The 15,504-nt window shown below is 44.7% G+C and overlaps 1 protein-coding gene across 3 annotated transcripts; it reads left to right on the top strand.

Moving 5' to 3' along the window:
• The first annotated feature begins 3,630 nt into the window (after window positions 1–3,630).
• Window positions 3,631–15,191, top strand: Serpina3b (serine (or cysteine) peptidase inhibitor, clade A, member 3B). Of its 3 annotated transcripts, XM_006515931.2 has the most exons (6): window positions 3,631–3,719; window positions 6,095–6,743; window positions 8,510–8,783; window positions 9,717–9,867; window positions 14,274–14,421; window positions 14,802–15,191. In XM_006515931.2, the coding sequence occupies exons 2-6, from the start codon at window positions 6,107–6,109 to the stop codon at window positions 14,816–14,818; spliced, it is 1,227 nt and encodes a 408-aa protein (XP_006515994.1). In that variant the 5' UTR covers window positions 3,631–3,719; window positions 6,095–6,106; the 3' UTR covers window positions 14,819–15,191. The 3 variants fall into 3 exon arrangements, with proteins under 3 accessions (XP_006515994.1, XP_017170576.1, NP_766612.1); NM_173024.3 differs by having other exon boundaries at window positions 3,641–3,719; window positions 14,274–15,190; XM_017315087.2 differs by lacking the exon at window positions 6,095–6,743 and having other exon boundaries at window positions 14,274–15,191.
• The last annotated feature ends 313 nt before the right edge of the window (window positions 15,192–15,504 follow it).

Consider the following 15,504-nt stretch of genomic DNA (forward strand, 5'->3'; position numbering starts at 1 on the left):
GGGGAACTTTTGTGAAGTATGGAGTGGGGGACACCAAGGCCCATCGAGAGCCTTGGCAGTTGGGAGCAGAGCTCCTCTTTGTCACTCCCAGGCCTCCTGAGGAGGACTTGGCCAGTTGTAGTCCCTCCTTGCCACTTCCCTAGCTTTGCCCTTTCACTCTGAGGAGAAATAGAAGCGTGTTAAGTGTCATCTCATCCATTCCTCTTTCTGGGGCCAAGGAAGACATATCTGAGAATGAGTTTAAGGTCAGTCAGGAAAACCTAGTGAGATGCTGTGTCAAAACACAAATATAAGGAGCAGACTGTGAACAGATATGAATTGAAATCCACAAAGTGCCAGATTGCCTAAGGTCACCTAGAAGAATGGCATCAGGGGATATGTTGGCATGATGACAAGTTCTGGCACTAAGTAACCCCAACACAGAGGAAATACTATGGCAGGAAGATTAGTTCATGATAGTGGGAGACGGAGATGGGTCAGGGAAGTGACTGTCATCTGAGGCTGGGGCATGGATCCCTAGCAAGAGATCCTCAAAGTTAGGAGTATGAACCAGCTGGGACATCTGCAACCACTCAATGCCAATCATGGGACATAAGCAGTGCATACGGCAGGAGAGTACCTTCTCCCTGGGAAAGCTTGACCAACACAATACAGCACTCCAGAAGCATGTAGGAAAACAACCAGGGAGATAGCAGGAGCAGAAGTGAGGCAGCTCCACAGGAGCCAAGAATTCATGGGAACGAGCAACTGAGCTGTGCAAATCGCACAGAACTGGGCTCTCAGCAGCTGACAGCAAGAGCCAAGGTCCTGAGGCAGAATACAGTTGGTAAGTTAGAGCAATGGGAAGGAGGTAACAGATGATTCCAGAAGGTTGAAAATAAGCAGATCATGCAATACAGAGAGCATAAGATTCTGCCTGCACACGACAGGGTTACGAGATGTCTCAGTGAGAGTGGAGGAGTCACATGGATCTTTCCAAAGGAGTGTAAAGGCTCAGTGATTGGTGCCAAAGACAACAAGTTCAGGTTTAAAAAAAAATCCCATGCTCTGATACAGACTTGTTTGGGATGATTCAGAAAGAAGGCTAAATAAAGACTCCACCTCAGCCCATGGAGGGGCTGTGTCCTGGATATCAAAGCTGAAAGAAGAGGAAGCCTGTGTTATGCCCAGTTCACGGGAACCCCAGGAGACCACCAGAAATTGTGATACTGATGTAATAATTAAAGAGATTTTTTTATTATAGAAGTCTGGACCAGGATCAAAATCATTCCTGCTGCACAGATTAGAAAAGTGACGCTCGAGTCTAGGTCTTTGAGTGATATATATGTATATACACACATATATACATATATGTATATATGCACATATATACATATATATGTATACATATACACACATATACACATATACATATACATATACGTATACGTTCACAAACATACACACACACACATATGAAGATGCATAAGCTGGGGCTCTCTAGCCCTGGCATTATGTGATTGGGTAGAGGAAAGGGGGTGCTATCCTTCAAACCTGACATTTGTTCAGACAGAGAGGTGGAATCACAGCTGGAGAAGGACCTTTTTGGCCTGGGAAGAAGTAACTCATTCCATTATCAGAGGCCAGTGTGTTTTTACAAAGAGGCCACAGCTGCCTGGAAACACTTGATTGCCTCTTTCCCATAGCTCAAGGGTGGGCTTTCTCACTTCAAGGATAGGAACTCCTGCCTCTGTCCAAGGCAGGAGCCTCTGCACAGGGAAAGTGCTATCTGTTAGAATTATCACAACATGGGAGTGCAATTCGTGGCACTGGATTCAGAGGCCAGGTTGGGCTTCCCTTTGTCTGACCTCTTCAAAGGTCAGAGGGTCTCGTGCTGGGGGTTGGGGAAAGGGAGTGCTGGCCATTCTGGCTCAACACAGGGACAAGAAAGTGCAGGATTTGACATGCAGTGATGGGGACAGGTTACCTGTGTCTCTTCACCAGAAGCTCCAGATTCTGGTCAGCTTGGGGAGATTGTTAGGTTTTTGCCAGGTAAATCTGGTAACTCTGGCACTGGGCAGAGTGGGTGGGGCCAAACAATGGAGGCCAACGAAAGCCTGAGCATGGGCTCTCAGTCCACTTGCTGGCACCTGGGCAGCACTTGTCAAGATCAGTGAGAATCTGATACCCAAGTATGGCACTTACTGCCTGTTGAGACTTGTCAAGCTTATTTTGTGGCTGAGACATATCGCAGTCCAAGAGAAAGTGGCGAGTCTTAATGGCGGTTCTAGTTTTAAGGTGGGAAAGAGACTTAAGGAGACAAGGAAGTGGAGTGGAAGAGTCCAGTGTGGAATGGGAAGAGCCCAGGACTGAGCAATTGAGAGAGACAGAGCAAGCAGAAGAAAGGCAGTCCCTGCCTGAGGTTGCAGATTTGGTGGGGATGTTAGGGTGACTACTGAGAAAAAGAAATGTGCCACCCATAATGTTCTTTTCTGGAACACGGAGACACACCATTAGACATTGTTTACTGAGCCCAAACTCTTCTTGTTAGGACCAGAACTTCCATTTAAGGGACAGCAGTTTTGGACCTAACATCTGCCTACTGAGTGTCTCATCCCACTGTTCACACAAAACCCACAACTCTCATCCTAAAGGGAATACGATCCTTCATTCTGGAGCCATTTTTGGTGACAATGATCAGAGAAAACATCCTTCCATTACCCAAATTCTATGTTCCAATGTGGAAGCAGTTTCACAAAAACTTTATTATAACTTTACAAAAGAAAGAAAGTCACAAATCAAGGCAAATTTAAAGGGCATGGGTGGATATCTGAGAGAGGCAGCGGCATCAACCTGGGGAAAGCCTCTCTCTAGGCTCAAGATGTCATCGCCACCATGCTTACCTCTTGGGTTGCAGCTATCTGTCTGCTAGTAGATTCAATTGTCACAGGCATCAGTGATACACATGGAGGCAATACATGCATGTCTATAGAAACAGAACTTAGCACCTCCTAATAAGGTAATTGGCCTCTGTATGAACCTCCAAGGCTCTACTGAACTGAAATTCTCACCAGCGAGTAAGTCTCTGCAGACACAGACTCCTATTAGAGTTCCTGCATTTCCTGACATAGGCAGCTTCCCTTCAGAAATCTGTGGAGAGCAGGTCTCTACTTAGAATGTGCCCATTCCTGGCAGAAAGGATGGTAATACAGATGCAGACAAAGACCTGTCAACATCGAGACAAGTGATTATTAATCTTTGGTTTTCCATAAAGAATCAAGGATCATGGACATAGAGTTGCATTCTTTTTGAAGTGACTTGGGAAGCCCAGGACAAAGGACAGATGTACCTGTTCTTGGTGACAAGTGGGTCAGGGCTGATGCTGTCTTCTTGCCTTGACTGCTCACCTGGTCCATACCGACCTTTGAACTATTACAGAAACAGAAGCCACAATGAGGACATCCAATGTTGTGTAGAAGACTCTTAGTGGTTTTGCCACCAGGAGCTGGTTCTGCAAGATAGAGCCTGTAAGTCCTTGTCACCATAAATCATCCTATCTGTCCATTCCCAATCCGAGCACAGAACACAGCTATTCACGTCAGCATTTCCTAAGAGGAAGGAGGAGTCCCTAGATATAAATGTGCACCAGTGTGCGTGAGTTAAAAACATTCCAGAAAGGCAGAAAACTGGCACATCGGGATTTACCTAACAGATACTAGCAGCTGGCTTTGACTCTGCAGGTAAGGTGCATGAAACCTTCTCTCTGTTGAGAATGGAAAGAGCCATCCCAGGACTGTGTGCTACTGGCTATGACCTGGAGTCTTTTTTTTTTTCAAGACAGGGTTTCTCTGTGTAGCTCTGGCTGTCCTGGAAATCACTTTGTAGACCACGCTGGCCTCGAATTCAGAAATCCGCCTGCCTCTGCCTCCCGAGTGCTGGGATTAAGGTGTGCACCACCACACCCAGCTTGACCTGGAGTCTTGATTTGGGGGGCAGTAAGAAGTTGTTCTTAGGTCACCCAATATGAATAAGGGACATTTCTTCAGTGCATAACACTCTCTTCTCTTGTCTGGGTCTTCATGCCTATGGAAGTGGCAGGTGCCATGGACTATGCTCCTGGAAACTGAGTGGAGCGTCCTCCTTCTGACCCTCCACAGGGGGAAAGTTTTGAGACCTTGCCTAGCCCAGGTACTGATGTAGGAGCCAAGAGGGGACAGAACGGTGACAAAGTCCCTGTGGGAGAGGGGGCATCACAGTCATGCTCACATCAGACAGCAGTTGTCCCTGGGGCCAGGGACCAAATTTCCATGGTAAATCCATGGCCAAGAAGAAAAGCTTGGATTCTCTCCTAGAAAGAAACGAAGACAACAGCTCAGCCACTGACCCACTCCTTCTACACAGACAGACTAGCCTGCTTTCTGTGAAAATCATTTTGAAATAAATTATTGTTGAAAGTTTTCCCAAAAATAAATGGTTGCAGAGGATCAAAGTGGCTGAAGCCCCTGGATCCTCTGCTGACCTGTCACTGCCCAGGGGACAGGAGGCAAAACTCCAACACCTCCCTCCCCTGCTCTCCATTCTCCTACACTGTTCCAATCTCCTCTCCCCTACATCTTCCCCTTGGCTTCCTCATCCTATCCTTTCTTCCCCCTCCTATTGCCCTGCCCCTACTTCCTTGCACTTCCTCACCCCTCCTTCTCCCATAACCCATCTTGTCCCCTCTCTTCCCTATCCTTCCTTGCTTTCCATTTCTCTCTCATCTACTTTCCCATCTGAACACCCCTACAGCCAGGGCAAAGGCTACAGCTACAGCACCTGCAGATCCTGGCAGAGTTCAAGGAGAAGGCAAGGGCTCTGTACCACACTGAGGTCTTCACAGCCAACTTCCAGCAGCCTCATGAAGCTATGAAGCTCATCAATAGCTATATGAGCAATCAGACCCAGGGGAAGATCAAGGAACTGGTCTCAGACCTGGATGGCAATACATCTATGGTGATAGTGAATGAGCTCCTTTTTAAAGGTGAGAGTGGTTTGTGAAGAGAGGGAGAGGATGCTGTCTTGGAACCTGTGTCCTTACACTGACCACTGGAAAGGAGGGGCTCAGGCCTCAGAGCCATGTGTGTAACTGTTTATTACATGTGTGTAACTGTTTATTACATGTTTATTACATGTTTATTACATGTGTGTAACTGTTTATTACATTTGTGTAACTGTTTATTACAGCCAGGGCAAAGGCTACAGCTTGGTGGCTATGTTTACCATGATCACAGGATTCAAATGTGTTCACTACTGCAAGGGAGTGTGGATGAGTTGGCCCTCTGGACTCTATCCACCTCCACTCTCACACTGTGATGAGCCAGACACTTAGGCCAATTATGTCACTGGGTAACTCAACAGTCTACCCTGAGGGGTCTGGATGTTTGCTTGCCCCACACAGCCATCCTGACAGACGAACTGAAGTCTGGTATAGGTATCAGAGACACCAACAACATTTGTTATTAGACCTGTCAGGGCGCCTTCTAAGTCTGAGGCCATGTGGTACCCTGGCAGGGTTGAAAGGACATCTCCCTATTGGTCCTTCTAATAGCTGTTCTCAGGGGAGATAGGGCTTTCCCACTGAGACAGATGTCTCCAGTGTTTTCTGCCAATTATTCTCTCTACTCCCAGAAATATGCACCAGATTCAGTGCTACAAAATTTGTCCAATGTCCCTTCATTCAGTCTGGACAAGATCTTGTTGATAGGATATTGCACACATGCAAAAGAATAGGGTTCTCTGCCTTCTCACGTGGTGTTATACAAATCCAGAAAGGGAGACGAGATTATACATGTTCTGTGCCGAGCTCCAGGTTTTTCTCTTCCTTTATCTGTGACAGTGGAAAGACTGTTTACCTTTCTGGATGCTGGTTCTCTTAAATAGAAAAATTGGGTTCTATGAGACTTCCTCCATGGTAGTAGGGAGCTCATGATGGTGTACTGCCATCTGAGAGGTCAGAACATCTCCCGTAGGCAGTCACAGAGACAGGAAGGGCAGCCCACCATGTAGGAGATCTAGGAGATACTCAGAGCACCAGCTTGTCCTCCCAGACTCAAAGGATGTTTTCTTTTCAACCTAGAGAACAGAGAAGATGGCCTTCATTGCAGCTCTAGGGCTCTTAATGGCTGAGATCTGCCCTGCTGTCATCTGCTGCTCAGATGGCACACTAGGAATGCACAATGCAGTCCAGAAAGGCCAGGACACTCAAAAACAACTGGACAGTTTAACACTGGCTTCCATCAACACTGACTTTGCCTTCAGTTTCTACAAGGAGCTAGCTTTGAAGAATCCACATAAAAATATTGCCTTCTCTCCCTTTGGCATCGCAACTGCTCTGAACTCCTTGACTCTGGGAGCAAAGGGCAACACCTTGGAAGAGATTCTAGAAGTTCTTAAATTCAATCTGACAGAAACATCTGAGGCAGACATCCACCAGGGCTTTAAGCACCTCCTACAGAGGCTCAGCCATCCAGGGGACCAGGTACAGATCAGGACAGGCAATGCCCTGTTTGTTGAAAAGCACCTGCAGATCCTGGCAGAGTTCAAGGAGAAGGCAAGGGCTCTGTACCACACTGAGGTCTTCACAGCCAACTTCCAGCAGCCTCATGAAGCTATGAAGCTCATCAATAGCTATATGAGCAATCAGACCCAGGGGAAGATCAAGGAACTGGTCTCAGACATGGATGGCAATACATCTATGGTGATAGTGAATGATCTCTTTTTTAAAGGTGAGAGTGGTTTGTGAAGAGAGGGAGAGGATGCTGCCTTGGAACCTGTGTCCTTACACTGACCACTGGAAAGGAGGGGCTCAGGCCTCAGAGCCATGTGTGTAACTGTTTATTACACAACACCCTTACTTCCCCTCTGAGAATTTTAAGATAGTGATGTAATTCCTGGGACATGTCCAACAGAAACACTGAGCTATCTATCTAGGAAGGCTGATCTGTTCTGTGACTTGAACTTAATGACTAGCAGAATGTCATGTCTTCCACTGCCAGCCCTCCTAGGTAGGCTTAATCCATGTTTACTCCCTACACAAATAACATCCCTCAGTCTGACTAGAGCAACCATTTCTAATATGCTCCTATACAAGGTATCCATCCTTCTGGATGGCCTCGGTCTCCAGCAGGGTCCTGTTGAACTGAGACCCAAAGGAGCCTAGTTACATTAATCTTAAGGAGAAAGTATCATAGCCTAAAACTAGTGAAGAGCCAGCCTTGTGAGAGGTTCCTACATAGGACTTCTTCCCTGAGACTGTTGAGAAATGATTTTGGCCATGGAGAAGCAGAGGCTGGGGAAAAGTCATGAGAAAGGAGGAGTGTCCCTTAGGCAGTGCTGTGTGTTAATATCTGGCTGCTTCTTGGAATTTTACTTTTATAAAATTTATATATGAAAGATCAGAATTCCCAAAATACATTCTTAGGGCAGGAAATCTGCTGGGACTTGGGCCCATGATAGTTGGAGACTCAACTGGAGACATTACAGATAAGGGTAGTTGGGGAAAATCCAGGGAACACACACCCACCACTTCCTGCTGATATAGACTAGATAGCAAGGTGACAGCCAAGAAACTGTTGCCTGACAGAAGTCATGATGTGACTAGACACTGGTTAAATTTGGTGCTAATTAAAATTAGTCCAGGATACAGAGTTTGAAGGCTTGGACTATAGGAAGAAAATCAGGTTGACAATAGACAGAAATATAGGACAGGAGGTCAGAGGACAGAGGACAGAAGACAGGAGGACAGGAAGGCCCCAGAGCTGCTGTTGGCAAGGGATGGTGGAAGCAGAATGACAGCATGAAGGGTTAGACTGTAGGATATGGCTCCCTGAACTGGCCCCATATCAAGCTCAAGTGCTGCTTAGTGCTAGGTGGAATGTATGTCTAGGCTGCAAGCTTCCAAGAGCAAGAAATTGGTTTATTACCAAGTCCCAGTGTGTATACTGGTTATGGGAACAAAAACTAGAAATCTGAAAAAGCTTGAGATGATATCTCTGATTGTCAGGGTGGCCATTTCCCACGTGTGCGATGAGGATGAATTATCTATGTCTTAGCCACAATCTATGGAATTATGAACTGATCGTGATATGGAAGAACTCAGTCTCTGCTGTTTTATTTTGCCTAAAACCTGTCCCACTAGTCATTGCCTTCTAGAGATGCTTCCCCTGAGCAAGACAGGACCCTCAGCTCTCCCCTGTCTCCAGTCTCACCACCTTCACTCTAGTCTTTCTTACACACTCCACTCCAGATCCCTGACTATGTCAGGAGCTCAAGTAGCCAGGTTGTGGATTTTTTGCTTACATTTTAAACCAAATCTGGAAACTCATTGGTACAATTTTGTCCACCTATGAGGATTTTTCCAGTTCAGCATATGCCACTCTGAGGGACACTGTGAGTGACTGACAATGGATGGATTTCAGAAGCTAACCATATATAGGGAGGAAATGTCCTGTTTCTGTTGCTGTTACAATCTGACTATTTGCCTCATCTTTAGCGGAATGGATGGTGCCTTTTAACTCTGATGACACGTTCATGGGAAAATTCATAGTGGACAGGAGTAGGCATGTGAAAGTGCCAATGATGAAAACTAAGAACCTGAGGACACCCTACTTCCGGGATGAAGAGCTGAAATGCACTGTGGTGGAGCTGAACTACAAAGGCAATGGCAAGGCCATGTTCATCCTCCCTGACCAGGGCAAGATGCAGCAGGTGGAAGCCAGCTTACAACCAGGGACCCTGAAGAAGTGGAGGAAATCTTTGAGGCCCAGGTATGTGTCCTAAGGACCCAGAAATGGGTCCCTGTACTGCAGTTGTCCTGATGGCCAGTGTCTCTGTGCCTCAGTTTCTCACTTATGTCTAGTGTAGTGGTTAAAGTGTCATCAGAGTAAAGGTGGAGTTTTGTTGAATTCCCTTCCTCTGTCCCACTTGATTTTACTGGGGTTAGTGATGCTGACAAGATAAGATCTGCTCAAATGAGGAATGAGGTTTCCTGTGTCTCTGACTGTAAATGAGAAGGAGTCTTGAACGTATCTTTGGGAGGCAGAGGAATTTATGATTGACAGGAGATGAAGATGAGTGTTCAGAATCAGCTGTGCCCTGTGTAGCCATTGCATCCCCTTATCAGTTATTCATTCACCATTCATGCAATGGTGACTTGAAGACCTACTCCGTGCCACACTCTGACTTAAACTCTGAGAGAGTATCAGAGAAGGATAAGCAAAAATTCTCATCCTTGCGGGCTATCTTGTAATTGAGGAAGAGACAGTAGGGGGTGAAAACAGAACTGGTCAGTATTTAATAAGTTAAAGGTAAACTCGAATGCAGTGGTGAGGTTGAGAAGGACAAGCAAGGGTAAGGAATAAGGGAGTCTGATGCAGTGTCCAGTGTGAATAGAAGGGTCACTAGGTGATGAGTGAGGACAGGCATGACAAGGAAGGGCTGCAGTGTGTGGATCTAACAGGAAAGCATTCTCAGTCAAGGTACAATTAGCACCAAGTCAGTTTGCCTGTCCACTGTAAACACTCTCAGGCATAGATCAATAATTAATGCATTAGGAAGAGGTAAATCATGTGTTCTAGGCATGGGTGGAAAGAAGGCTCCTCTCCATGGAGAGGGCTCTCATAGAATGCTGCCCCTCAGAGATAAGTTGTGTTCACTGGGCACAGGTTCCTCTGGCTCTTCAATTTCTCTTTTATTCTCAGGAAGATAAAAGAGCTCCACTTACCCAAGTTCTCCTTATCCCAACACTACAACCTAGAAGACATCCTTCCAGAGCTGGGTATCAGGGAACTCTTCTCCACACAGGCTGACCTTTCTGGCATCACAGGAGTGAAGAACATAACAGTCTCTGAGGTAAGACAAGGAACACGGCTCATTCACTTTGAATCCTGAATGTAGACAGTGAAGGCTATGTGGACATGTGGGGATATTCAATGTGTGAGAAAACCTGCATGCCTGAGATTCCTTAGGCCTGGGAGAGAAATCATAACCTAGATACTCCTTCTCAGAGTGTGCAGCCAGTTGCTCCTTTAGCCTCTGGGCTTGAACTCATCACAAAGTCAATGATGGGGAAAGTGCCTGTGCTTGGTTTTAGACCACATGGGTCCCAACCTGTGCTGTACTGCAGGGCTCCCTACAGTCCACCGCAGAGCTCCCCACAATTCACTGTAGATTATCAACCTCTTCAGTGCAGTGCTTGGCCATTATTACTTGATCAGCACATATAATAGTAGCAGTAAAGGTAGTAACAAGGGATCAATGGCAGTTCTGATGAAAAATCTGAGACTAGGAGAGAAGATGCCCTCAGACCTTCATCACACATTCCTGGGTGCACAGCCTGTTGGTGCTTATTCTTCTTCCAGTGCCCACTCAGAGCCCTGGGCTGAGATCTGTGTAACCAGGGCATGGTAGTCTGGAAATGTGAAGCCATGCCCTGTTCCATGCTGATGCATATCACAAGGAGGTTAGAGCAAGAGAGATGCTGAAACTTGTTGTAGAAATTATTTACTCCCAGCTGAGGTTTCTACCCCACCTTAGCTATTTAATTCCTGGATGAAAAACATACACAACCTTTATATTTACAATAAGCCTTAAGCAGCACAATAGCTGTGCAGTGGCCTGGCCTCTACATTTTTAGAATCTACTTTCCTATCGATACCCAAATTTATTACTTACTATGTTGCATCTGGGTTCTCTTAACTCCAATTGGCCAGCGAACACTGTATTGGCGGAGTTTAGTAGTTGACCATCCTGCATCCATTTGTCCTTTTTTTTTTAACATCATTCTCTCTACCAATTCAATCAGGGTGTTTCTTGACCAGTGGCTAACATTCCTCAATTGAAGCAACTCCACATAGGAGCATTGATGCTCATCACCTTCCTGGAACCAGACTGGGGCTATTGTCAGGAGCAGTCATGTCTCATAGTGAAAAGTTATTTTAATAATGAAGCAACATCTAATGCCACATTCTGTGGATCTCTAATGCTTTTGCAAACCATCTATCAATATATAACATAACTGAGTTATTAAACATTGATTATTTTAGCTATTTACTATTTAAATAATTTTGAAAGCATTTTAGTGTAATAAACTAAATTAGAATCTAATATGACCATGGTTTTGACTATCTGACTCTTAACTTGCATTACTTGATTATTTTAAACAGTTTGTAATAGCACCGATCTAAAGGACTAGGATTAAACTTATAGTTTTAAATGAGGTGCATAGGCACAGCGCCTAGTAGTACCAAAATTAATTTTAAATATTGTATCAATAAACAAAGAGTTATACCAATGAAAAGCTTAAACCTCTCTCAATATACAAATTCTGTACCAATGTAAGAAAATATAACTTCAATTCTGCATCAGAATATAAAGATTTCTGCCAATGTAAGCTTTTTGGCTATAAAATGCTTTGTTTTAGAGTAATTTAATAACCAATCCCAATTTGTCTAATTTCTTATAGTATTACAATATCCCCCATTTTTTTCAACCCCTTTTCCTTTATCTAAGAAAGTAAGAGAAGAGGAAAAGAAAGACAGAAATTCCCGAGTCTAAGCTCTCTATATGGTATCTTTCCTGTCTAAAACTATAATTATTTGCAAATTATCACTTAAAATGACTACATATCTATACTTCATGCAATAACCAATCCACACACCCTAACTGAAGGGATGGGGAAGACCATCTTTTTTATATTTGCTTCCTGCTGAGTTGGGGAAAAAATTCCTAACCCAAAAGGAAACTGAAAAATTGTTAAGTCAAAATAAAGCTAGCTGTTATTCTTTGTTGTCCAGTCCCTATATGTTGAGACAGTTCAGAGCTTCCATGAATTCCTGACTTAAATTGTCTGAAAGGCTGGATGACCTGAGGTCATCAGGACCAAGCAACCCTTCCTGAAGCTGTTCTGAAAGCCAGTCTCTGGAAACAGCATCAGTTGAGGCAGGATCAGGCAGGGAGTTGGAACAGCAGGCCATTTCAGCATCCCTGAGGGAGAATCTTGTCAGGCCTGCCCACTTGGTATTTCATTCTGTAATATATGAACCTTACAACCAATATTTACTTCTAGAAAGACCTTTGTATGGAATGTGCATGATGCACTTATAAGTTAAAGATGAACTTTTGCTCCTTGTTTGAGCAGGTGGAAGGCAACTGTCGCTTTATGAGTTAGTTTAATTCATAGCCACATCATAACAAATCTTCATTCATGCATATGCCGGTCCCATATAGAGGGATTAGCAAACCAAGCCACCTGTTTGGTCTTCCTGATTGTTTGCTTCCTGTCTGAAGCCAAGTTATTCAGAGACTCTTCCTCTATCAAATCTTATCCTTATTTTTTTTCCTATTAACACAAATAAAGAGCCTCTCTGCTTGGCCCAGCAACCTGAAGTCATCAAAAGTATAGATTGACTCAATTTAGCAGGCTCCTTTTTATTTAGGCCTGATCTACTTGACCTTTCACACAGAGGATTTGTAATACCACTATTACCACTGAACTTATAGCAACCTTCACTTTGATAATTAAAACAATTTAAAACTATTATTATTATTATTATTAATTATTACTTAGGTAGGGTTTCTTTCTATCTGTGTCCATCCTTTGTCTTCTAAATATTGGGATCAAAGGCCTGGATTTATTCATTCATCCAATTCAATTAATTTCTCCCTTCTTTCCTTAAATCATGTATAGCAATTTGTTATCTCTCCCTTTTTTGAGAATTAATATCACCATGGATGAATATACTTATATTCCCCTATCTTTATAGAAATTTAATTAATATACATTCCCATATTTTACTTCAGTTAAATTTCCTTCTACTTACTGTATAAGCCTATTTTCAGGCCCACATGTGTGTCATATGCTAGGCTAGGCAGTCCCAGTATCCCAGTGGAGCCCACTTTCTAAGCACCCAGAAGCTTCCGATAGCATTGACATCTTACATTTCTGTTCATTCTCTACACTCTTTTTTTTTCTCTTTTTGTTTTTGTTTTTGATTGTAGGAGGCAGACAGCCTTGCTCTCTGACCTCTGAACAGCCTGCTTCATTGCAAAGCGGGGGCTCCTAGCGTCTCAGAGGCACTTTGGAAGCACCGGAAAAGACCTCAGGCTGGAGTCTGAGCCTGTGGCCAGCACACTGTCTGGGTCTGCCTGGTGGCACAGCTGTGCCCAGGCTTGTGCCATGAATCACAGAACTGTGTGCACCAGTTTATCACACATATTGTCCTAATCCCAATCCTGCGCTGCTTGGGAGAGAAACCACTTGACTTTGCTATGAAACCAATTCCCTATGAACAGCATATGCATAAATGAAGATTTATTATGACGGTTATCAATTAAACTAACTCATAAAGGGGCAGCATGTGTTTTCCACTGGAGAATCACAAATTAATTTTTAAGTGAGTTTTTGCCAGATAGTGAGGTGCCAATATGTTGTAGAAATTATTGAGTCATGGCCAGAGGTCCCACCCAGCCTCAGCTGTATAGGTTTCCAAATGAAAGTCATATACAACCTTTATATTTACAATGTCTTAAACAACATAAAGCTGGGCAGCGGTCAAGCCTCAATGCTATTTGACCCTACTTTCCTATTGATGCGCTGAGTTATTACTTACTATGTTGCATCTGGACTGCTCTTAACTCCAGTCAGACAGCCCTCAGAGCCACATTCTCTTGATTCTGAACCCATGCTGGCTTCTCCTTCCTCCTCCTGCACATTCATCTTTCTTGTGGTTCTCCTTGAATCCCAAGCCCAAGAACCTAATGAAAATTATGCCTCTTCTGATAAGCTATTGGCTGTTGGCATCTTTATTTACCCATCAGTAATATCTTGGGGACAGATTCACTTAGTCTACATGTAGATTGTCTCTTCTCTGCAACAACCTGGTCACGGAGGCCCACATTTTGCATTGTAATAGATAGCAAAAGACCAAACCTCAACAGAAACCTGCATTGTCTGCCAGAACACTGGCTGTTCCCTGTGTGGCTGGCTGTTGGGAGGCCTCCTGTGGGGAAAGGCATGGCATTGCCTACTCCTGTCCTCCTGTTGTAGTGACTTGAGGGCAGCACAGATTGAGACACTGATCAGACTGAGGGCATCTTTCATCTCACACCCTGAGCTGAGACTTGGGAACACCAGGGTTAGGGATCATGGAAGGAGCAGAGAAATTGGCCAGCAGATGAGGCCAGCACATAGTGCTTGCTCCAGACCTCTCTCCTGCTCTCCATCGTCTTTGGTGAGTGATGTGTTTCTCTCCCTACAGATGATCCACAGCACTGAGCTGGACATGACTGAGAAAGGCACAGAAGGAGATGCAATCACAATAGTCGGATACAACTTCATGTCTGCAAAACTTAAACCTGTGTTTGTTAAATTTGAGGACCAATTCCTGTACATTGTTTTAGATCAAGGTGATTTGTGGATCCATGTAATGGGCAAGGTTATCAACCCCTCAGAAAAGTAGAACTTCCCGAGTTGTGGGGCTTCTTTCCAAGCTAACAGATTGAGTCTTTATGCAATTTTCAGCTTCCACCCTCTCATAGGCTGTGGCATTTTTGTAATCAAACAGTGCCCTTGACTAACTTTACTAGTCACATTTCACATGAGCCTGTGGATGGTCTGGGTCAAGCTCCTAGTCTTCTTGGCAACACGAGCTCACCTTCCTGAGCCTGAACTCAGCCTTTCCTCTGCTCCCCTGTTTACTCCCCTTTACCTGTGACTATCAAAAGCCTGGGCAGGTTGGCTCACTCCTCTGATATGCTCTGATCATGTCTGCTTTCCACTTCTGCAGCCTTGGTGGAACTATGAAAGTTTACAGGCCAACCCATATGGACAACAGGACAAGGTACAAGACAGGAACATTCTGCCCTGTCTATTTGTAGCATCTGAAACACTTGGTGCCCAGTTTCTGCCTCACTCTTTCCTTACTATCGTCTGTACCACCCACTGACCCTTGCAGGGTCTCCTGACTCTGTCCACACAGTTGGAGTCCCCTCTCCTATAGCTGCATGTGGTCTGTTGCTCACACCAGCTCCTCTCCCCCTAACACTCCTACTCAGGGCAGAGTAGTACCTTTTCTCTCAGTTCCCAGATGACCAGCCTCACAGGACAGCTGGACACCTCCACCTCCATCACCCAAAATGAAAGGGAGGAGCAAATGATCAATAAACGTATCCCTGCACCGAAGTGTCCAGGCAGTATTCACTCAGCTCCCTTTATGGATGATGAACACAGAGCTTCGTCTTTTTCCCATGACACACAGCAGGCCTCTATGGTTTCCCCCGGTGCCACAGGGTATCTGATCCTGGGGCATCACAGTGTGGTTGGCAGGTAGAGGATAAGACAAGACTCTGGGTGCTTCATAGAGAGCTTGGAACAGGAGGGGAGTTATGTGCTGAGGCCAGAGGAGGAGGAAGAAGAGGAGGAGGAAGAGATGGTCTGAAGACCAAGAAGAAAATTTTGTGCATGGCAAAGAATAATGGAGCCATTTCTAT

Source organism: Mus musculus, chromosome 12, assembly GCF_000001635.26.
Source record: "Mus musculus strain C57BL/6J chromosome 12, GRCm38.p6 C57BL/6J".
NCBI lineage: Eukaryota > Metazoa > Chordata > Mammalia > Rodentia > Muridae > Mus > Mus musculus.